The sequence below is a fragment of the Heloderma suspectum genome, chromosome 4 (assembly GCF_057233095.1).
Source record: "Heloderma suspectum isolate Gila_16-S chromosome 4, 16-S_ref, whole genome shotgun sequence".
Taxonomy (NCBI): Eukaryota; Metazoa; Chordata; class Lepidosauria; order Squamata; family Helodermatidae; genus Heloderma; species Heloderma suspectum.
In genome coordinates, this window is record NC_139461.1 from 223392030 (window position 1) to 223416706 (window position 24677).

The following is a 24677-nucleotide window of genomic DNA, read 5'->3' on the forward strand; positions in this document are numbered from 1 at the left end:
TTTGCTTGACTGTGATGGTCTGTTTAGACCTCGACTGAACGGACTAAATTTTTTTTATAAGACACCAAAATAAAAGTTTGATCTGTATCTCCCTGGACTGCAGTGTAACACAAACCACACAAATACAGACAAACACACACACACACCCCTACACCTGCTTTATTTCCATAATTTATTCAGGCACAGAATCTGAGTCCCATGGGTGCAGAAACAGAAAAATTTTCCAGTACAGAGTTTGCACCGCTGTGAATAGAGCCAAAGATCCATTCTGTAATGTGCAGCCTGCTCTGCCTTTCCTTTTGATCCCTGCCAAATCTAAGTCACAGGAGCCATGGCATTCCTGGGCGACTATGTAGTCCACGCCTTTCTGAAGCTTACAGTGTCCTAAGGCTGACATTTCCCATGTGGAAACGCTGGGTTCTTGCGCAACACTGAGGGAAGATCTCTTTGCAGGTGGGAGTAATCTGCTCCCTCACAGCCTGAGGATTTGGTTAGGGAGGAGCCAAGTCCTCCAGCTCAGGTGTAATTCTTCTGCATATATGCTCCACCTTAACTTTGTCTGCTTCTTTGCTGCAGGATTTCTCTGAGCTGCTAGAGAGAGAGACAGAGAGCGAGAGTGGAAGTTGTTCGGGCTCGTCTTCTTTTGAGAACAGGCATTCTCAAAATGGGCTACAAAGCTGAGTCGCGTCAGAAAGAAGTATAACAGCAAGAAGCAAAACATGGACATGGTAACTACTCTCGATATGCTGTTGCTGTTTGTTTTTGCGGGGCCAGTTGCAAAAGGGCATTTCCTCTGCTTGCTGTTTAAACAGCTCTCCTCTGGCTTCTCACAGTGCAGCTTGTGGCTTTTCATGGATCATTTCAGCGAGCAGGAAAGCAGTTTAACTTTGGGGGAATTGACCAGAAAGGGATGCCAAAAAAAATTGCTTCCAGGCTTTAGTTTCCTATTATTCGTTTCAAGACAGACTTGTTGTACTGGTCCTGTGGGGCTATGACACCTGCCCCCTGCCTCCACCAAGAAAAGTGCAACACCTGGGTTGAAACTATCACAGTTGTGCTACACTGATCTTGGGTTGGTCAGGGATTAACCCGACCAGATGTTCACCTTTTATCTTCAATTCTGAGGTGCAGGTTTGGGCTTCTGAAGTGAACAAGAGTCATTGGCACATCTGACAGCCAGTGTTGTGTAGTGGTTAGAGGATTGGACTAAGACTCTGGAGTTCTTGGTTCTAGTCCCCACTCAGCCATGGAACTCACTGGGTGAGTTTGGGCGAGTCACTGACTTTTAGCCTAACCTACCTCACTGGGTTGTTGTGAGGTTAAAAGGGAGAGGAGGAGGAGGGACATATAAGTCTCCTTGGGTTCCTTGCAAGAGCAAAAAAAAAAAAGGCAGGATATACATGTAATAATACATTTAACTTAAAAACTGCACAGTGACTTCTCAATTAAACACACAGTGCCCACATATCCAAGGTTATCGGAGGAACTCCTAATGACCTCTAGGTGGCTCTTTTTACCATTGGGGGAAGGTATCTGTAATGTTTCATTGTAAGTGTGATAGCCCCTTTTCTGTAATTCTGTGTTTATGGAACACTCTCCCCAAGGAAGATTGTCTGTCACCCACACTGTCATCTTTTCAGTTCCAGGCAAAGACATACTTATTTCCCCAGGCATTTGGCCATTATGGCCCAATTGTTGTGGCCTGTTCTTGTGATATTCGTTCTAGACTGTAAGCAGGGGTAGACTTTGTGTATTTGTGGATGAACACTTTTCATCTTATTTTGTTTTTTGATTATGTTTATGGTATCTATTTTTAGTTGTATTATTTTGCTGATTATGGTTTATATTGATTTCCTCCTATTATATTAATCATGGATGTCTGTATTATGTGTGTAATTCAAGACTACTTTTCGTGGTGGGAAGCAATGCATAAATGTTGTTGATGGTGATGATGATAATAACTGCACTGAACAGGTTCAGAACATGGGATTTTTTGTGTAAGAACTTAGAGCTGCAGTCCTAAACACACTCAGTAAGCCCCACTGAATGTGGTGGAATTTACTTTTCAGTAAATGCATATAGGTTTGCCATGTTAAACTAACAACCCTGAGAAATTTCTCCCTCTCTGTTGAATCTTTTCAGCTGCTTTTATTTTGATTGTGAAATTACCTGAGTAGTTTCTTTTCCTTCTTCTTCCCTTTCCCCTTTTTGACCTTTAGAGAAGCTGTGGGTGGATTTGCAGGGAAAACCTGCATGAGTAGATACTTCCTGGCTGGCTGTCGTCAAATCTCTGTTCATGGTACTTGACTCATGTGGCAAAATTCCAGCCAGTTGTGCCTGCTGGGGTCAGAGTACTGCCTTGATTAAACAAATGATAGACACAGTATGTTCCCCTTCAGATGTACAAAGCTAATAGTGCCCATAAAGAGGAAAAAATAAGGAAGTTCCCTGTAAACAGCTCTTTGTGGAATTGTGTTTTCTTCTGGTCTCCCCTCCACCATTGCCGCCCCCCAGAAGTACTGAGAAACTGATCTGATGAAGGGGTCTTGTTTTTGTACTGTCCCTCTCCACCAAGAGGTTCACTTGATCAACTTGGATCAGTCACTCTTTCATTCTAACCTACCTCACAGGGTTGTTGTGAGCACAAAATGAACAGTGGGGATAGTGCTGGCTCCAGGTTTTTAAGGACCCTTGGGCAAGACACCACAATGAGTCCTCTCCCTCAGTGAGTCCACCGTCTCACTGCCATTGTCACAAGCTGCTCTTGATCCTCCTCCCCTCTCTCATCATCGTTACCACTGTAAGTGGTAACTGCAAGTGAGCAAGCAGGCAATGCATCTCCTGTTCCTCATCACCCCCATTGTCTGAGCCAGAGCAAGAGACATGTGAAAAAGCAAGTTGCAATGGGGAAACAGAGGAGAAACTCCAGGGACCTCTTTTATTTATGTATTTATTTGTTAAATTTCTTAATTGGCCAATTGGCTTGTCACCCGGTCACTCTGGGCAATGTACAACAGTACAATTAAAAACAGTAAAATTACACATTAAAACATTGTTTAAAAATACCATAACCCACCCCAAATGCCTGCCTGAACAACCAAGTTTTCAATGAGTGGCGGAAGCTCATTAAAGAGGAGGCATGGCAGAGTTCCCTAGGGAGGGAGTTCCACAGAGTGGGGGCCACCACAGAGAAGGCCCTCTCCCTCGTCCTCACCAGCCTAGCTCTTCTGGCTGATGGGACAGAGAGAAGGCCATACGAGTGTCAGGAGCGCCCTTGCTGCCCTCTGAAATCCTCAAGTTGCCAGAATCAACATACAGATGATAGGGCTGTTTTCCAAGGCTTTATTTCCATTCAACCTAATGATGCTTACAGATGCTAACTGCATGAGCCTAATGAGGAAAACTTAAGACGGCTGCCTACTAGGGGTTTCTAGCCTTAGTGAATCAGTTGATCTCCATTTGGAGGGTAAAGGCGGGAAGCCTTTGAACTTAAGGGCTAGGAGGCGAAAGTCCACCCCTTTCCTATGGGGCATCGGGGCACAGCTGATGACATCACACCAAGCGGGCTGAGCGCCTACTCTTGGTACCCTCCATCTCCCGCTTCTCCCTGCACCAGTGCCTAGTGTCCCAAAGCTTCAGTTCTCCCTCTCCCTGCCTGCCAGGGTCGCTACCACTCTCAGGAATGTGAGCAGGGAGGGGCTTTCCCTCTGGTGTCACCTCTGAACAGCACACGGGTTCCTCTTGCACGGTTTCTATCTCTTCCTCAGAATCAGAACTGTTTTGGGGCTCTATGGGCTCCAATCCAACCCTGACACCAAGGCTGATCTTGTTGAGCAGCCTGTCTGGTGTTGCTGGAGATGCTCCTTGTCTGTAGGGCCAGGCTGGGGTGTGGGCCTTTAGCGGGGGCCCAGCCATACCCACCCTTGACCCTGGCCCTGAGCGGGGAGAAATATCACATTGCCTTGACCTCTTCGGAGAAAGTGCACAATTAAAAATGTAATGAATAAATATCTGAGCACTTTTTCAGAACAAATGAAAATCTAGTTTTGATCACTGTAACTCTTTTCAGTACTTAAAATGATAACTTTATCCCTGTACAAAGTTCCCTTCATATCTAAAAAATGGACAGTGAGCTATTTGAATGTGGAGGCAGGAAAATGTCTGGGATCCTGGCCATTTTAAACTCTGCTTTTAAACTTTGGTGACCTCTATGGTAGCTCCTCTTTCCTTGCCAAGTGAATGAGATGCTATGAGCACATTGCAGCACACTAAGGCTGCAAACAGATACCCATTTACCTGGAAGTAAGCCCCAATGAACTCAGTGGGACTTACTTCTGAATAGACGTGTTTAGGGTTGCAATGTAAACCTCACACCAGTCCCAAATTATTGAGCATACTCTTCTGCTTATTGGCCAGCATTAATGACAATGTATCACCTTCTGTCTTTTCAAGACTTATATGGTGTCTTTCTTTCTACACCTGTAAAAGGCAGGGCGGGGGGGTGGGGAGATGAGCTAATGTTGTTTAATGCTTCTGTTTGCATTCAGGCAATACCTAAATGCTGGATCTACAGTTCATTTGATGTTTTCCTTCAGCAGCAAGCTCTGTACTAAAATTGCTCAGACAAATCCAAGCTTTGAGATCTAACCACTAATCCAACATCAGCGCTTCGGTAGGTGAGGAGACTGCTCGGGACTGGATGGATCAGGCTGAATCTACACATAGCAGTTCTACCATTATCATACCATTCTCATAACTATTGGTGCCCATTGGTGTCATGTGTACCAATAGTTATGATAACGGTATAACTGCTATGTGTAGATTCATCAGTCTAGGGTCAGGCAGATGGACTGCTTGAAGGGTCCATCCACCTAAGCCCTGGAGATGGCACAATTTAGCCTCTGTGCTATTCTCTGCCTGCCCAGGCAAAAATAGCTGTTAAATGATCAAAGATGAGATGAAACAGATGAATAGAGAACAAGGCTTGAGATGAACTGAATATTATCAATGGAAAAACAATTTGAATTTAAAAGAGTAGATAGATTTGCCAAGGTGGTAAGAAAGGGCCAAAGCAGACAATGCTTTAAATTTGTGTCTAGCAGCTGTCTTTAAAAATTTTTTTTTTACTAGAGTTGGTACAGGGGCCCTGATCTGGATTGGAACCTTAGTGTGGGGGGTAGGGAGCCTTAAGATCTGGATTGGGTCCCCTGTGCCTAATCTAAAGGGAAAAGAAAAAAGAAACATAGCTGCTAGACACACACTTAAAGTAATGTCTGTTTTGGCCCCAAGAATAGTAAACTGAGGAGACCAGGAACAAGTTTAAATCTTACCAGTGGCAATAGATTAGTGATTATTTCTTGGGAACAGTCAAGCAAGCACTTTGTGCTTCCAGGGTCTAAGGACTTAATATCCCAGTGTGCTCATGAATGCCCTGCACAAGTAAGCAGTCTCCCTTGTGGTGCCCTTTAGAAACAGGAGTAGCTTTCCAAGATTCAGTTCTGCCACTTCAGCTGTGGTTAATGCATAAAATCACGAAGTTCTCATAAAAGAACTCATGTCTGCTTTGGAGTCGGGGGTGGCAACCTGGCAAAGGCTTCTTCTTTCATGGTGTCATCTCTGTGCATAGCCCTGATGAGTAAATTCAATAATAAAAAGAGCACCTGGCTTACAGTAAAGAAGTATAAACAGTGTAGTGCATTTAAGCTGGTTTTAAAGTTTGCACACAGTTATTGTGCCCATGCTGCAGAAACAATGGCATTTATTTTGTCTTGGCTTCCATTGGTTGTATTCATAACTCCATGTGATGTTTTGGATGGAGATCACAGGGTTTGGTTTATCTTTCCTTTACGGCAGTGTTAGCTGCGTATATGTTCCAGTTTTAGCTAGACCCTGGCAGGGTGGTGGGTAGTATCATACAGCTGGCTTCTCTAGTACAATCGGAGCAATTGAAATCTCTCCTAGGTGCTTTACATCACACTGTATAATGTGAAAATAATGGAGTTGACTCAGAGGGGTTATTCAGGAGAAACTGTTTGGTATTTAATAAGTTGGATGCAATTACACAAAACTCAATAAAATCTCAGGACAAGGTCTCAACTGTCTTGTCTTCTCATTAAAGGCTCCAGTGTCTCTCTTTCAGCATAATAGAAGTTCTGTCCAAGATTGTCTCTTTCCACTAATTCTCTGATCTAACAAGCTATTTCAGTTCTTTGCACAGGGCTGATCTGCATGGCTGCTATTCCTTATGTCATGCAAGCACATAATCAGGTTTATAAGGCAGTTTGTGATGTACAGGAAGGAACCTCAAAAACGGGGAGTAAAAGAATGGTCCGTGACATGTTTTATGCCATGTCTCCCAGTGCCAAATCGTGAGTTTGCCAGCAACATGTTCTGTGGCATTTTAGATATTAGCTAGCTTGCTGTAGAATAAACAGGGCCAGAGCATCAGTAACCAGGGTCAGACAAAACTGGAGAATATCCAAAATAACCCAATAGAAAAGAGAGAACAAGTCTCAGGATGGAGGAAAATAAAGTTTTCGTATTGAGGCTACTTGGAAGAATAAAGCTTTATTTTCCTGCATCCTGAAACTTGTTCTCTCTTTTCCAACATAGCAATATTTGGGGCCCGGTATAATCAAGTAAAGCAGACCGCCTCCCACCTAATACAGTCCCATAAGTCATGAATGCCTCTTTTGGGACTGTTAACCCAACAGCAGTGGCAGTGGTGGTATCAACCTTCCTAATTAGGATGGTACCTTTTCTCTCCCAAAGGCGATTGCTCCCTCTAGCCTGTCCACAAGGAACTCTGGAATTAGTAGTTTCTGAGAAAGCATGACGCACAGGAAAGCATCTGTCTCTCAAATACAACTACAACTACCTGGGCCAGTAAGACACTGTTCTTGTCGCAAGTTCTGTTCTACTTCTAACATTCCTGTTGACGGCAAAGCAAATATTACATTCATTTTTACTGTTCACTGTGTAAGTGCAGTGGGGGGTGCGTGTGTTGCAATTCATATTGTGACCCTAGTGTGTGTGGAAGTGCAGGGGGATTAACTCTCCCCTCCCCCCCTCCCCGAATCTGGGAACCCACACCTGCCATTTATATTGCAAAATAGTGATCCATATATTAGAGTAAATGGATCACTATTTTTCAATATAGATTGAAGGCACGGGCAGCTATGTCTTTAAACTAATATCTGCTTTGTTGCCAATTGGTTCAAGCAAATATCAAAAGTTCTGTACAATAGATACAGCAGCAGCCTGAATCTCAGGGCCCTGGTAAAGTGTACCCTTCTCCCATGCTCATCTCTGCCCTTGCCTAAAGTTGCTCATTAACATAACAGCCCAACTGGGCTCTATTCCATCATTTTGAGACAGCTGGTATACAACTGAATGCCAGTTATGACAGGGCAATAGTGAGAGAGGACTAGTGCCGAAGTCCCTTTGTGCCCTGTTTCTGGGCTTCCAAGTTGGCCCCTGGGAAGGAGGATTCTGGACTAAACAGACCAGGGGCTTCTTCACATGAAGCTTTTACCTTGATATTGAGATTGATTACTCATAGAAGTTTGCAGGTCCTTTAGATGACTTCGTTAATCTCCAGGACATCTCCTGCACTAAATGACCTTTATTCCATTTTTTTAAAAGATCAGAGATAATGAGCTATCAAATTACCACGCTTGAGTTCCTCTTGCGTTCCCTCCATGAAAAAGGAAAAGCTGCGATAAGAGGAGCTAGACCACAGCGCAATCTAGTGGTTATATAGTGAAACATCTTGAAGACTCAGATAAGGAGGGGGGAAAGGAAGCCCACGTAAAGGGAGTCCGTTGTGATCCTGCATTTAAAACAGAGGCAGAAAGTCCCATTTTAAATGCGGGATTTTAGGCTGATGTAGAATCTCTTCTTAGGTCTGATCCAGTAAGGCTTATGGTCTTATGACACTGGAACTTTCTCTAGTAGTCTTCCTTGCCAGTGTTTACTTCTCTCTCTCATAATGTTTTGTTCTCCTATTTCTGTTTTCATTATTTTTCATTTTGCATGGGCAGAGTGGAACAATCTTTTTGGCTACAGGCAGCTGGAACCAGAATAGTTGACAAACATGGCATGAAGAGAAGGATGTGGGGTGGGCAACTTGTGGCCCTCCAGATGTTTTGGCCTACAGCTCCCATGATCCCTCGCTATTGGTTATGCTGGCTAGGGCTGATGTGAAATATAGATCAAAGCATCTGGAAGGCCATAAATTGGGCACCCCTGGATTAGAGGATAGAGTTGCAAAAGCACCTAATAAAACAAATTAAAGGAAATTGATATATGTGAGGTTGGAAAAAGCTGATCCATGTTCTGGTTTTCCTATGGCCATACCTCCATGTTTAAAAGGATGCTCCTTACTCTAGACCAGCTTTCTCCAAGCTGGTGTCCTTCAGATGTTTTGGACTACAATTCTTAGCATTCCTGACCATTGGCCATGCTGGCTGGGGCAGATGGGGGTTGAAGTCCAAAACATTGGGATATCTACCTTCTGCCCACTCTGTGTTAAGAAAATGATAAAAAAAACAAACTGTTGTTACTTAGGGAGTCCAATGAATAATCCCACCCTGCTGACAATAGTCCCTGGACCACTGGGCCTTTATTTATTCTCCAGATTATAAGGGTTTGATGCTCCCCTTTCCATGCTTCTCTTTCCCATCTCTCTCCCTCCCCACCTCTGTTTCTTTTTTATTAGTAGTCTGTCTCTCTTTCTTAGCATTCCATTCTCCCTGTCTTTTTAGTGGTCCTGATGAACTAACAGCTATTGTGAAATAGTGATTAGTCAGACTAGGGGTGGAGAGACTCAAATGTGACCCTGGCTGAGTCCCCCTCCCATTCAATGCTACACCAGTCTGCTTTCTCTCTCTCAGAGTTAAGCTGATGATTTAGTTTAGAATTTCAGTGTTAAAATTATAATTAACTCTTGACTTTACTATTCCTGGCTGTTTTAGGAAAGAACTGGAGATTTCAGGGCACTTCGAGCAAAGTTTCAAAATGATTCTAATTTTTCCAGTATGTTGCTGCAACCTGCAAAGAAGCCACCTGCAGAAATTGTCCCACAGCAAAGTACTGATGGCGGTCCTACCTCCTGTTCCAAACCCAAGCCCTTGCGCCGAATGCAAGTTCCAGATCCTGGGAGAAAGACTGAGCAGTTCAGTTACTCTTCACAGAAACCTGCAAAGATGCACATCAAGCCTGTGGTGTTGCCAAGGATCAGGCTTTGCGAATTGTCTGAAGTAGGGAAGAATGGAGATAGAAGCACAGACATTCCAGGGACCCTTTGTGGAGAGACTGTACCTGTGGTGGATTCCCAAAGCCAATGTCCCGTGTCTTGTCTTTACCCTCAAGAAGCCGCATTGGCCAAGAATTCTTTCCTCAATACTCTACAAATTTGGGAAAGTGCTTTATCACCAAGTGACCAGAAGTGTTCTGCGACACCACCACAGCCTGCAAATAGAACAACATCTCTTGCACAGCCAAGAACTGCTAATGTTGCTGCTGCTACAGAGAATAAAGCAAAAATAGCTGAAAATGAGCAAGCATTGGCCCTTTCTGCTCCAAAGACCCCTTCCCGTCTTCACAGCGATCCAGCTCCATTTCTTAGAGCCATGCCTCCTGTTCCACCTAGAGGTCAGACAAGCTTAGAGAGCATGTCACATGGAGCCATTCATGTTGCTGCTTTCTCCCCAAATGGTTACAACATAGATAGGCCGAGCAAGACCTCACAATGTACCAATGGTAAATGTCTTACTTTTGTGTGTATTGCTATGTATACTGTGTACTAAGTCAGCAGAGAACTCCTGTAGTTTTGCTTCAAATAGGTACTAGAGTACAAGTGAGATAACAGCCAGAGTTCAAGAGAAGATGGGTAGCTTCTTAGACTTTCAGAACTGAGTATGAAATGTACGTGGATGGTACTTGTCTTGCTTTATACAGAAGAACATTTTTGAAGAAGTGGGGCAGGGGAGAGAAGAGTCCAGTTATGCTATTTCAAAACATCTGGAACAATGTTTGAAGATGGCTTTTTGGTCAGTTTAAAATCTTCATTTACAGCTGTGACAGGGTTCACATTAAGTAGGGCTTGCCAAAATGTGGTGCGTTTTCAAGCAGGAGTGAAAACTAAATACTAAAATCAGTATTCACTCCTATAATTGCCTGAGAGGGACATTTGGGAAATGATCAATAACTTTTCTTCTGGTAACCATAAATGGGCAAAGCAATCATAAGGTGGGGCCAAGGGAGGTCATTGGCAGAGGGACCACCAGTTAAGACCTGCCAGCCAGGACAGATGGTGGGGAACCTGTTTTCCCCTTGCCATTGTTTCCAAAGGGAGGAATTTATTACTCTAGCTCTTGGGCTGGCATAGGTTCCAGATCAGTCCCAGCATGTTGTTGGAATGAGAGAGCCTAGGATGCTGTGGATCTTTGGCTGCCCCAACACATCCTCAAACTGTCCTGTTTTCAGCTCCCCCCTGGTGGAGCACCACTAGCAGAGCCGCCACATCACTGGAAACCTCCACCTTTGTCCAAGGATGACCTCCTTCTCTGTCATGTACTCTCTTGAAGAAACCTCCTCCGACAATGACCTAGAACTTCCTGAGCTGAATACCTTGGAGTAGCAGCCTGTTTAGGGGGACCTTGAGGTAGATTAGGAGGGATCCTTGATCCTTGAGGGGAGACAGCATCTGCTTCTGTTCCCCAAGACATGAGGAGACCACTTTCTGATTCAGATGTGGAAGTCAAGTGGCCACCTAGTCCAAGGGAACGCAGATGCCTGAAGATGTAAGTTTGGTCGGCCACCAGGTGAAGATGTGCCCATCTAAGGAGTAAAGACTCTTCATGTGTTAAGCCTTACTCATGAGTAAGCTCTCCTTGTGAGTAGACCTTTCCTTGGGTGGCCTTTGGTGGTGCAGGGTGGCCTGCAGCTGTGCCCTGAGTGGGGCTCTGAATGCTCTGGCTTAAAAACCTTCAGTTCCAGGCACAGAGTTGTTGGCACAGTGTCCGTTGTTTTCCTACCAGACTTCATGTCTTGCCTTCCCTGGCTATCCTATTGTCTGTAGGACCTTATGTACCCTTGGACCACCTTCAGACCTTGTTTCTAGTTTCAAGCTTCTCTGTCTTCACATCACCTGAAGCAGGAAACTCTCCACTGTGGAGGGAGAGCTATCTTGTGTTATGTGGCTCCTGGGAAGCCCTCCCAGGAAGCATAAGATAAAGATTCCAATCCTTGTAGACCCCGTATAAATAATAGGTAATCTGAATGCATTCTTTATTGCTATCATTTGACAAAAGCCCTGACATGAATGCACCCAGCTACTAATCAAAGTATATTCTTCATAAATATTAAGAGATTTGTCTGCTGTCATGGTAACTGTGGAGCAAAACTGTTGTGACTTCCCAGGCTACCACAGTAGTACTTGAACTCAAAAATAGTGGTGGAAACTAATGTTTGCATTGCCTTTCAAGAATCGAAATAAGAAATCTACAACCAGGAAGCTCCTGGTCTGACATGCTTTCTTTACAAAATCCAGGACCAATGCCAAATACGAAAAAGATTTAACTTTTTTTCTTCTTCTACTTTACTCGAAAAAGCTGTTGTACAGGAAGTTAATATTAAGCAACTGTTTTGCCAACTTGCAATGAAGTGCAGGTGACTAATAAGATAAGTGTGTGTGTGTGTGTGTGTGCACACGTGTGTGTGTGTTCCAGGATATTGTCCTGGTTAACCTTTCCATGGACCTTTCAGTTTTGTACCATGCTAAAGGGTTCTTCCCCTGTTTAATTAGCATAGTTTAGAATGTTTCTGTATGGTAGAATAGTTATGGAAAGCTTACTTGCCAATATACACAGGTTTCCTTTTCTGGTAGCTTTGGCATGTAAGGCTGATCCACAAGGAGTCCTGGGAGACCTGTTACATACAACTCCTACATTGTCCCCCTATAGCAGTGGTCCCCAACCTTTTTGGGACCAGGAACCGGTCTCATGGAAAACAATTTTTCCACGGACCGGGGGGGGTGATGGGACCAGGCCGCAGCGGGGGTGTGGGAACCCCCTTACCTTGGGTCCGCGGGGGGGAGGCGATCCGCCCCCCCCCCGAATCCTCACCGGCCCCGGCTGGCTCTGCTCTGAGTTCATAGAGCTGCCTGCTGGCTCTGGCCGCTGGGACGGAAATGGCGTCCGCACAGTGGATGCCATTTGCGTCCCTGTTCTTCAAGTAATCAGCTACGTAAAGATTTATGTAGCCTATTACTTGAAGAACAGGGATGCAAATGCCATCCGCGCAGACGCCATTTCCATCCCAGCGGCCGGAAGGCTGCCAGTGGCTGGAGCCGGCCAGCAGCTCCATGGACTCAGAGTGGAGCCGGCCAGGGTCGGCGAGAATTCCGGGGGGGGGGGATTGCCCCCCCTGGCAGACCCAAGGTAAGGGGGGTTCCCAAACTCCTGCTGCGGCCCAGTTCCTAACAGGCCACGGACCAGTACCAGTCCACGGCCCGGGGGTTGGGGACCCCTGCCCTATAGGACAGTGAATAATTAGGCCTGAAGTTATTCTTCCTGTTGGCCAAGGCTGCTGCCAAGCATGCTATGACATGGAGAAAGGCCACCACTAAAGGAAGGGGAAGTTCCAGGAATGTGACTAGGATCCCTATAGTGGTAGGCAGAATGAATTTTTCCTCCCTTTTCGAGAGCTCTGGAAATAGTATTATAACTGCTCTGCCTTGCATCCAGGTTGCCTCATTGAAGGCAAATCCTTTCTTCAACGCTGGTTGAAGAGCAATGTGTGAAGAGCAACCATGAAACCAGTTCTACAGCTAACATGTCAGTTTGTGTGTAAATTTCATCATTTTAAAAATGGGCATGTGAATCTGCCAGAACTAGAAGAAAGGGACTTTTTATTTTGTTCATTTGGTCTAGTTCACACATCACAAAATTCCAACGTAGATGCTTCACTTCTTTTTTTCAAAGTATTGAGATCTTCTCTTGACTCAGGTATGGAAAGACTGCATGATGAAGATGAGATCAAGATTCCAAAAACCAAACCACTTCCTTCCCTTATATCACTTGGTCCTCCTCCAAAGAAACCACCACGGCCACCTAAAGTAGATCTTGGTACCTTCCAGTGGAACCTTCCAGGTAAGATACTTTGTGTTTGTGTTTTGGCTATAAAACAGCAGTTGACTTGATAGGTGCTGAGAAGAACTTGAAATTACTTTAAAATCAGGAATGGCACATCTGAGCACTGTGTCTTGGTGACGCTGCCTTTAGGAGGAGTTCTTATGTTGTAGAATAGCAGTAATGTATTGGCTATAATTGGCCATACTGAAAAAAACAACAAACTAAAATTGATTGTATTTTCAATTCACTCTTTCATGCTAGTTTATATGACAAATTTAACATTTTTGATATGTTTTCTCTTCTATTGCTTTGTTTTCATTTATTTATTTTTCTATAAACTTGCAAGACACGCACACACACATACAGCCTAAAATATTTAAATTAGCCTTTCCCAATACGGTGCCCTCCAGGATTGTTGGACTGAACTACCTCTCATCATTGCCAGTCAGCATGGCCATTAGCAGGGAAGGCTGCTTTAAATAATGAATTTTGGAAGTATAGCAACCTCAGTAATTAAGAGAATACTCTTAAGGCAATGGTTTAAAATAATCTCTCTTAAAAGATCGAAATAGCTTCTTTGCTGGGAACTACCGAAATGAGAGAGTTTAATGTCACTGAGGGGCCATCGTTCAACCAGGAGGATAGACTGTTTAATCACCACACTTTTCAGTTTAGAAATAGTTCAGATAACCAGGCTATTAGCCCAGATATTCAAGCTGGGTGTGTGAAATACATACCTCTGATGCTTCAAGACCTCTAAGCTTTGATAAGAGCTGATTACATCATTGTCATATAGCAGACCTTAAACTCTTTCCCTCTGACTTGATGTTAATTATTGAGAAAAAGGGAACAACCAGGAGGATCCAGTTTGTAGTGTGGATCTTCTCTAGAAGGCATTGCATCTGTTCACAGGTATGCAGTGTATCCAAGGATCCAGAGGATCCCAACAGCCCAAACCAGAAAAGGAAACGGGCCTGTTCAGACATCACACTAAGCCATGATGGTTAATGTTTTTTTTTAGCTAACCATGATGGTTTACCATGATGTCTGAACAGTGCTTTTCCCAACCATGATGGTTTATTAAACACAGACTAACCACACTCACTAACCATTTGCTGCAAGATGGTTAGTGGGCTCTACCATGGCTTAGTGTGATGTCTGAACAGCCTCCATGGTCAATTGACAGCTGCCATAGAGCTCTGTGGCAAGAGCAGCCAAAGAAGAATTAGCCACTCATGCCTGAGCAGCAGATCTCTATGGCTGAGATCTGCCTAGCTGCAAATGACGCGGCTGCCACAAGCCCAATGATATGCCACCTCCAGCAACAGCCCATTGCATGCCAGCAGAGAAGCGAGCACAGAGCTGCGGCTCACCGCTGCTTGTGCCCTGGCCCACCACTGCTATGGGAACGCTATGGGCATGGCCAGGCGCTGCCATGTGTGATGGCACCTGTTACAATGTGACTGGAGAGCCAGCATGGGCTCCAGTACTGCACCTGCAGCAGCATAAATGGTTGGTGGAAGCTGATTCCTGATGGCTGCCTGTGTCCATTTGTGCCATAGGGGATGATTGAATGATCAGGGCAGCAGATTACAGTGGTGAGTGGCAGTTATAGGCCTCTAGAATGGGAAAGACAGAGAGAGAGTCCATGCTGTGGGATGTGCCCAGCAGCCTTGTGCCACAGCCCAGGGGGCAGCAGGCTTCTGAACCACCGAGCACCAAAGTGGCCAGCAGCACCAAGCACTAAAATGGCCAACAGCACAAAGACTGCTGGGATGCATGGCTGCCCTTCCGGAGGACTGCGGGTTCTGCAGGAGGCAGGGTGGTTAGAGAGTGGTTAGTCTAACCATGTTGTGGAACATGGTTACTTGCACGTGTGGCAGTAGTGCTCGCAATGCTTAGCGGTAACCACCATGCACCATGGTTAGCCTAACCACCCTTCCCCAGTGTGCGTCTGAATAGGGCCACTATATTAAACTTGCATTGCAGAACTAACAATGATATAGTGCTAACTGAATTGACTCAGAGAACTGATCGCTATCTCTGTGTGTCTACTCTTTCTCCCTCCCTCTCTCCCTCCCTCCCTCTGTCTCTCTCACAGATAAGGTACCCTTAGCTTAGCTCTGACTTTTTTTTTTTTTTTACTTTGGAAAGTGATCTTTGGTGTGAAAGTATGCTTGCTATCATATCAGAGCTTCTCCATACAGTTTGTCCTACTGGAAAGCTGTATATAAATTTATATTATTATAGTAATAATTAATAATAATAATGAGGAGGAGGAGGATGTGACATCACATTTAAAAAATCTATCATTCTATAGAACAAATTAAGCAACTATATGCTAAGGTATCTGTCTCATTAGACTGAAAAGACATCTTCATTTAAAATAATGAAGAAATTAATTGCCTTATTTTTTTTTCATTTTGCTTACCACTTATTTTCTTGTATGGACCATTGCATGCATTTATTCATTTAAACTGATTTGGGATTGGTCTTCTTTTGCTTCACAATTCAGTAAGAAATGTTGTTGAGTGACCCACTTAAGGCACAAATCTTAGAAAACTTAATTGTACCTTTTCCTATCCTGACATATATACCCAAGTTTATCATTCCATCCTTGCCACATTAGTGATACACACTTGGACTATACATTAGGGCTATATCATTTTCATATGCCCTTCAGCGTATCTCTGTGTTGTGTGACCTCAGAAATAATAGACACCAGGGCTTGAAGCTTTCAAAGACCAACAAGTACTGTTTGGTTTTAATTCCTCTTATTCCATGCAGGCATACAGTGAAATTACTACTTGGGTCTTCTCAGAGAGTTCTCTCCCTTAGTAGTCCAGCAGAAGACATGAGACAGCCTTGAACTTGAGGGCTTCTGGGATCCTTGTTAGGGTCAACAAATGGATCCACCTAAAAACTACACTACTAAATTTAGCATCTCTGGCATAGTGTGTGGTTGTAGCTTTTGTTTCCATTACCTTATATATATATATATACATATATATTGTTTTCAGATGCTGTAGATGATGCATATATGACTCCTGAAATGTAAGTAACTATCTCTTCTATTCCCTAGAAATCAAATGTCTTGAACCATACACATGGCAAGCAAAAGATGTCTAATACTGTTGACCTTCTCGGAAGGTCTAAAAAGAGAGCAAGCAATAGTTATTTTATTGTACATTACTTTTATATTACTTCACATACTATTTTTGTGCTCATGTGTTTAGTTAAAACACATGTGGACAACCTGTGGCCCTTGGTTCACATGCCATCCTTGGCTGCCCTCTGGGCAGCCCACAGAGCCTCAGGGTGCCCGGCCCACTTCTCCCTGTTGCCCAGCTGATTAGTCATCAGCTGTGGGGGGTGGGACAGGGAGCAGACTAGGATCTGTTCCAGCAGCATGGAAACAGTGTTCTTTTCTTTACCAGGATTGCCGGTGTGTGTGTGTGTGGAGAGCTTTAAGCCTCTCCACCTCCTCAGCGATCTTCATACAGATTGTGGCTTCCTTGCAGCTCAGTTGGCAGGGAGGGGAGACTTAAACCTCCCCACCCCTCCATGCGAAGGTGTGTGTTGGGGGCTCCCGCTCCATCACCTGGCATTGCTTGTGGCCCTCTGGGCCAAACAGGTTGCTGCTGAGTCAGTGCTGACCCCTGAGCTAAAGCAACCATTGGGTCAGTAACTCCGTTACCTCAACTTCAGAAAGAAATATGACCATATGCCTTTCCCCTAGAGCTAGCTGCCTTTCCGAAATCTACAGTTGTCACTGTGAGCTTCTCATTTTCCATTTGCCAGCAATTGTTATTGGCCTAGAATGTAATGGTTAAAAAAATCAACACCCAGTCAAATAGTTGTTTTACAGGTGGGAAACTCAGAGGTGGTTTAATCACAATGTTAAAGATGAGAAATCCAACTCAGCTGATACCTCTGCTTTAACACTGTAAAGCAGAGCAGTACCTCTTAAGTCAGTATTTCCCCTTCTCCGACATTCTGATGTAGTCTTTTCCCCTTCATTTTTTGCTGCAAGGTGCGTTTTACTTCAAAACAAAGCAACTGTTGGGAAGAATAGGATGAACCATTTATCTCTTCCTGTGTCTTCTCTGTGGTCTGTCCCCCCACCCCCAATAGCCTATTTGACTTACAAGGTTTTTCAGCAGGAAACATCCACTTGTTCAACTAATGTGCAACTCCTTTATCTGTCTGGGGACCTTTTTATAAGGAGAGTTGTAAGAAACACACTTCTCCCCCTCTGCCATGCAGACCCCAAGTTTGTAATTGCCTTGGGTGTGCAGTAGAATATTTCCCACATTGGAGAGTTGGATGACTGAAGTGCAGTGTGAATCCAGTAAGACTTAGGTAGTTCAAAGTGCGCTCTCTCTCTCTCTCTCTCTCTCTCTCTCTCATATGCACATGCCATGTGAAAGCATCAATGGAGGCCAGGCATACATTATTAATTTTATTTAATATAGTTATTTCAAGTGCTGGCTCAAGGTCTTTGAGGGCCCTTGGGCAAGGCACCCTCAACAGGCCCTTTCCCTCAGTGAGTCTACCTTTTTATTGCCATTGTCACCAGCTGCTATTGCTCCTCATCTCATCTCCCATCATTGCTACCACTTGCTTGCTTGTCAGGTAGAGAGCAAGTGAGAAGAAATCGTATCTACTGCTTCTCCTCCTCCCTGTCACCATTGCCTGGGCCAGAGCACGAGGCAGGTGAACAAGCAGGTTGCAATGGTGAGGAGGAGGAGCACCTCCAGGGGGCTCTTGTCAGTGGGTCCATGCTTGGGTATGGACCCTCAGCAGCTGCCCAGCCATGCCAACCCTTGGCACCACTTCTGGGATGCTTCCAAAGCATGGATAACCGAGGCTAAGCGATCTCTCTCTGGGAGAAGTTGCGACTGGCACACCAGCCTTGGCTGCAATGTACTCCATATATGGAATAAATGCGATTCGCTGGCCACCCCATGCATATGCGGCAATTAAGCAGGATTTTCAGGTCAACAGATAGAAGTTCCCAAGATGACTTGAAACCTCACTTGGCACCTCTTCCTTTAAAAAGCAAATCACTGGCTGTGCTTAAAAGAGAGATACAAATCATTTCATAGGCATAACTCAATAGAAAATGCAAAAATCTAACAAAACTCCTTTTCATGTAATAATCAAAGAAAAATACATACAAGAACCAATTCTGCCTCATCCTGGCTGTCTTTTACTGGTACTCCTTTGAGTCTGCAGTAAACTAACTAACTCTCTCTCTCTCTCTTTCCCTCTGTGTGTGTGTGTGTGTGTGTGTGTTTGTGTGTGTGTTTAATGATGTCCTACTTTCCCCCTCTCTGCTGCAAAGAAGCTCACTCCCACACAGTATTTTCCCCACTTCTCCATTCTTTCTGGCTTGACATTTCCAAAGTTACAAGCCTTTGAGGACTGTAAACACTCAGACTAGCTTAATCTGCAGGTGCCGAGAACTGACTTCTGTTGTTATCCCTGATGGCCAGCAGACAAGGCTTTTGATCACAAATGGTTCTGTTTATGCAGCAGGTGTGGGCTTGAGCTACATCTGTTGTTGTCTAGGGGTCTTTGTTTAGACAGCTTTTTGCAAACGGCTTGTGTTTCTGGACCTTTCCCTCTGTGCACCAGTGTGTCTTGGATATCTGGTACTGCGATAAGCAGATAAATGTGTCAGTGTGTAAATCAAGTCTGGTCCTATCACTTCAGCAAGATGTGTAAGCTGTTGAGTAAACCAGGGAAAGGAGGCTTAACTGCAAGATCCTCCTGTAGTTTTGGGAGAGCTGCTTCAACTAGCAGAACTAAGCTGGAAAAAAAGAGAGGAACCGAAACCCTAATGATGCTGGGCTGGGTGGAAGCTAATCCCAAATTGTTATTTCACAGCTGGTCAATTTTTCTAGGATTGTTCTTATGTAACTGAGTTAATGTATACATCAGATAAAGTTTTGTTGTCCATCAGAGTATCTTTTTAAAACCAAAAAAAAAGGCAAATGTTTCATGGAATATTGTAAGTATGCATCAACTGAATACTTGGCTTCCTGCCATCTCCAGTCCAGGTCAACATCTGTTAATATATAACTATAATACTTACGCAGTACAAGGACATGTTGGTAATGCTGGTTCGCTGATAAACTAGCTGAACGACATGATTTGGGATCTGTTCATGACAAGTGTGGCTTCTGTCAAGTCCAGCTTTTGAGATAATTTAGGGAGGAATTGACTGACAAATGCATTCCCAGCTTGATGAAATAACATTTGGGTGGGATGTTCCCCCTTGGGGAAGGTGGGTAATTGTTATTATTTAGTTTAATAGAATGCTATTAAAAGCATGTTACTGAATGGTGTGTGGACTAAGGGATGTTGTCATTTTGTTAGCATTTGTTAATAGTATGTTAGCAAAATAGCTCTTGCCAAGTGATTGGAGGAGGTAAACCTAAGCCCATGGCCTCACACCGGGGGGGGGGTGGGTGGGTTGTATCTTCCCTAGTCACTGAAGTCCTCCTGTCCACACCCTTCCCTGGAGCATTCCCAGAACCATCCAGGGCTGCCCCATTGGACAGCTGCTGTCTCAATACCTCCTGCTGCACCTGCCTCCCATTCTGCCAACCATTTCCCCAACTGCCTGGTATTGCCTTTATGTACAGGGTGGTATAGGCACTGTAATTAAGGCCCACTTCCAAATTAATGTAAGATATCTGGGTTGCACAGCTTGGATGTTTTCTCTATGTTTTACACACACACACACACCCACACACCCACACACCATTCTGAGCCCTGGAACAGTCTGGAAACATCTGATAACAGTTCTGTGTCTGAAGCTAAGCAGGATTCATCCTGGCCAATGCATGGATAGGTGCCCTGTGTATACCACTTGGAGGAAGGCATCTCTACAGAGATATTTTAATTCTTCTTTTCCACAAGGTGTTTTAGACAATAAATGCTGTCCCCTCCCCATTTCTCTTAGTACTGAAACGGAAGGATTGAACACATATGAAGAAACGATTTCCTACCTAAAACAACCAGAGAGCTCCATGATCTCAGCGCAAAAACTTACACATTGTGAGTCTTATCTGTTTGCTTCATGCATGCAGGCTGTATGGCGTATCTTAGATGTGCAGACACTACTGAGGTTCATCAGTTTGCAGCATGGGTGAATTTGGTTAGTGTTGCAGTGCAGTGTTGTCTTAACAAGGTAGTTAACCTAACATTTTTTTTAATCATCCCTGAGTATTTAAAGAGAATATGTCTATCTTGCAAGAAGTAACTTGACAGTTAAATGTCTGAATGCTGTTTGTTTGCCATGTGTGGAATTCTTTATCACTTTTTTGTCCATATCTGTCACCTTGGTTCCTTAGCCTTTCCTTGTTACCCCTCCCATATATAGCTTTTTATCTTATTTTTGTGCCTGTATGGAAGATGTGCAGGGCCCCATTTACACTGGGGTGGGTGCAAGTCAAAGTCCCTTGTAAAAGATGACACACTCTCGACTTCACAGCCATCTGTGGTTTTTGCCCAGAAAAAGCAGAGTTCCAAGGAGTCATTTTACTGCGATTTTGGGGGTTGCTGCAGGTTCCCCCATGGTTGCGTTCCTTCCCCGAACGGACTTTGCATCTTACAGTAGGTGTGTTGTAGGTGTGCGTAGTGCCTGCATCACTCTGTGATGCCCCTTTGCTCCCCCATCCCTTCACAGCTGCGCAGTTACAGAGGCACAGAGGGACGTTTTCATCTTTTTAATCACACTTTCGCACATTTTTGCAGCTTCATATCTTTTCAACAGTTGCTTTTGGACTCAGTACACAATGGGCTGGAGGGGGGTCTTGGGGGAGGAACAACATCACTCTGGCCACCATTTTGGAGTGATGGCTAGGCACGTAGTGCTCACGCTTGTGAGTGCGAACCATTGCGAGAGTCTCGGGCTGGGAAACTGAGAAACTGATGCTACGGAAATGAATGAGCACAAAATACCCAATTTTTACCTAAAACAGGGTCAGAAAGACACAGCAGAGCCCCTCAAATACAAAACAGCTACTGAAGTGTTTCACCCCCATACTCACAGGATTGCACAGCTGTGCATTTCGGTATAATGGCAAAAAACCAAAAAGGGTCACAGAGAGTCTCTTAGGAAAGTGCACAGTACATCATGAGTGTAACACAGGGCATGGTGATTCTAAGCTGCATTGCTGCACAGTTGCAATGGGGTGGAGGGGTCAAAGTGGTGCCATGTAGAAGTGGCCCAGGTTATCGCTTAAAGTTTTAACTTGCACTAATTTCTAGACCATCAGTTATCATGGTTTTGGATGCAAGTGGCAATAAACTGAACTTCTAATTGCACAAGTAATGCATGACATCTCGAGTCTGTAGACTTTTTTTTTAAAAAAATAAAATCTGGGACAGGGTCGCTACTTATGGCACACTATCCTGCAGTGGAATTGTAAGATGGCTGCATAGTCAAAAGAAGCCCAGGTGGAAAATGTAGACCAACATAGCATTGTCACTCAAACCGCATATTATCATTAGTGGCTTTGTTATGGCTTTATAGTAAAGGATAAATGAAACAGCAGGGGGAATATATTAATTCATACAAAACCTTCATTCTAGCTTCCAAGGTTGGAACAAAAGAAGATTCCAAGGTACGTGTTCTCAGACTGTGGTTTGCTGTTATATTAGGAGTGAGGTAGGAAAATTGAAGCACATGAATGGAGGAGAAATAGGGACTGTGTGAGTACAAGCCTTGTTCACATGGTTTGGCATTACATCTGAGCTACGGTGGCTGTGTGTCCTATTTTACAGAGGATAGTCCTCTAGTCGAAGGGCTTTCAAAGTCCTGTCCAAGTCCAGTTTAAAGATAAATAACTACAAGAAGGGAAAGCAGGAACCTTAAAGTTACCCATCAGTGGTTAGCACCTGGGCAGCAGGCTGAACAGGCACACAGGCCACTTGGTCATATTCTTCTCTGGTATGGCGGCATGCATTGTACTTCTATTTAAATTATAGCAATTTAAATTTCCCTATGCCATTTGCGTCCCTGCTTTAGCCATGATAGGCTACATAAATATATATGTAGCCTATCACGGGATAGCGTAGGGATGCAAATGGTGGCTGCTACGATGGCCGCCATTTGCGGCTGCAGCAGCCCGGCAGCTGCCGCCGCCACCGCTTCATCACCGCCAGGGCCGCCGCCGCATCTGCCACCAGGTAGGTCCATCCTGGGGGGATTCCACAGGGTGGCAGGGGGGAGGCTATTCCACCACGGACTCTGGGGGCTGGATTCTAAAGAATCCAGCCTCACTGGAGTCCATGGCGGAATTCTCCACCATCCCTACATATATATGTGGACATGTTATGCAAACTTTGCCCGAGTCTACTTAGATGTGCACATTTCTACTCACCACAGAATGAGACGCTTAGTGCAGAACTCAAACTCTGTGCTATGGGCATAGCATTTGTTGAATAACAGACCTGGCCACATGCCTCCATATACAGAAAAGAAAAATGTGGTCTGGGATTCGAAGGCCCTGTCTTGCACACAGTAGGATGGCCACTTATGAATTGCCAATAATGGAATACCAACAAGGAGAACACCAATTTGCATAAGCTAATTTATACATATAAATGCAAATTTAGAAATAATTATTACAGTTTAAATAGAAATACTGTACATCTCACCATAGTGTACATCTCACCATAGTGTGGAGGACTTGTGACCAGGTGAACCATGTGCCTCGCTCAGTCTGCTGTCCAGGTGCTGTTGATGGGCAACTTCGAGGCCCAGCTCTTCTTTCTGATAGTTCTTTATCTTTAAACTGGGCTTGGGCTGGACAGCCCTCCAAACAGAATCCACTGGCAGCCCTTCAAATAGAGGATGGTCCTCCGTAAAGTAGGACACCTGGCTACTCTAGTTCTCAGCCATACTTTTCTCACCAGCCCACCTCCTTTCTCAGTACATGAAAAACTGCTCTGGAAGATGTGCATGCCTTCTGGAGTGCCTGTGCATTCGGTGTCGGTGACCTACCTAGGCCAGAAGGAAAAATTGGCATGCATGTGTACTTCTGTGCACCCATGGGACCTCTTTCTGATTTAGTGGCCTCTTTGGATTCTGGCCATGTCTCATATTAGGGACATGAAACACAGATGTAGACCAATATATTTCTTAAGTAAATATGTTTCTTCAAGACAAACAACAATGTATTTTCTCATTGACTTGACTTTCTTCTTTGTGTTTTGTATAGAAACAAAATTGTCTTATCGCTACCCCTAGGTAAGTGTTATTTCTGGAGTTTCAATTTTGTCTTCATAAATAAAGTAAGATATCTAGAGTGACCAATTTTTATTTTTGCGTTTGAAGTGCTGCTAAGTGAATAATGAAATATTTATCTGCAGATGTGTACAAAGTTAGAACTTGGGACTGAAGTAAGTATCATTAAACTATTTTGTTTTTTATCCATCAAGGTAATGCTTTGCAACACTCCCACTATCGTTCATCACTAATTTCTTGAAAGGCCACTAGCCTTTTCGGGTTTCTCCAGGAATCACAGTACTTCTGTGACTCAGCCAGCAATCCAGGCATCCTGCTGATCTCTTTGCTAATAATTGCTTGTTTTTGCATACTAGCAGAATCTGCATACATTGCACAAAACTAGTGAAGGTCGTTAGGTTCTGTCTCTTTAAGAGACATGCCAGAAGGCCCAGCAGAAGAGACCATTCACTTTTGGAGCAGAAGCCTTTATGAGAGGTTAGGCTTTCATAACTTCCTTGCTGGGGCATGGCTGGCAACATCTGGAAGTGTCTTTACTGAGTACATCATCAAATGTGCAGACACAAGGTAGGCAGATTAAAGGAGTGCGAAATCTATGGGAGTCTTGATTTTGTTTTAAAACTTTAAACGGATTTCATCCTCATTCTGTCAAAGAACTGGTTCATCCATTGTAAATCTGGAGCATTATAAAGATTAAAATGAATCCTGTTAGTCAAAGCACACTGGTTAATACTAGAATGAAAGAACTTTCAGCAGACATAAAAGGATGCTATTTTGTAGTCCTCTGAAAGATGCTATTTGTCAGAGCATCTGATCTATAGTTTCACTATGCTATACGGTGTTGCTCAACCATATTGCACTATCAGGGAGTTATGCCTCCTGAAGATGACCAAGGCAGAATAAAACTGCTGCAGAAGCCATTTCATAGTCCATATGGTGACGTCTTCATGCTCGTGTTGACATAGATCAGGGGTAGACAACTTTGGAGGGGGGGGGTGTCAGGTGCCACTTTCCAACCTCTGGACCCCCCTCCCCCATGGGGTCCTCTCCTGCCACCGAAATTTGGTGGTTAAATCTCTACAGATCCTTAAAAGCTTGAAAATAAGAAGCTTGAAAATGAGATTTTTTGTTGTTGCCTCCAGTGCAGTATAGTCAATTTCAGTGGTGCGGGGGGGGGGGCACAGAAGAGGATGGTGGCCCACATGCAGCCAATGGGCCACAGATTGCCCACTCCTGACATAAATTCTGGTGATGATTCAGAAAACTGTTCAGTTATT

The 24677-nt window shown here is 44.2% G+C and overlaps 1 protein-coding gene across 7 annotated transcripts in view; it reads left to right on the plus strand.

Moving 5' to 3' along the window:
• Positions 1-322: 322 nt before the first annotated feature.
• Positions 323-24677, plus strand: part of FYB2 (FYN binding protein 2) — a 58161-nt gene continuing 33806 nt past the window's right edge. For 2 of the 7 annotated variants that reach the window (XM_084852395.1, XM_084852391.1), the window contains exons 1-8: positions 323-453; positions 577-728; positions 8976-9762; positions 13011-13154; positions 16157-16190; positions 20110-20204; positions 21744-21775; positions 23375-23403. In XM_084852395.1, coding sequence (XP_084708521.1) covers positions 720-728; positions 8976-9762; positions 13011-13154; positions 16157-16190; positions 20110-20204; positions 21744-21775; positions 23375-23403 — 1130 coding nt within the window. In that variant the 5' untranslated portion in view covers positions 323-453; positions 577-719. Of the gene's footprint in view, positions 454-473; positions 729-8975; positions 9763-13010; positions 13155-16156; positions 16191-20109; positions 20205-21743; positions 21776-23374; positions 23404-24677 lie in introns of those variants that run through there. The other 5 variants (XM_084852394.1, XM_084852390.1, XM_084852396.1 and 2 more) reach the window with 4 other exon arrangements.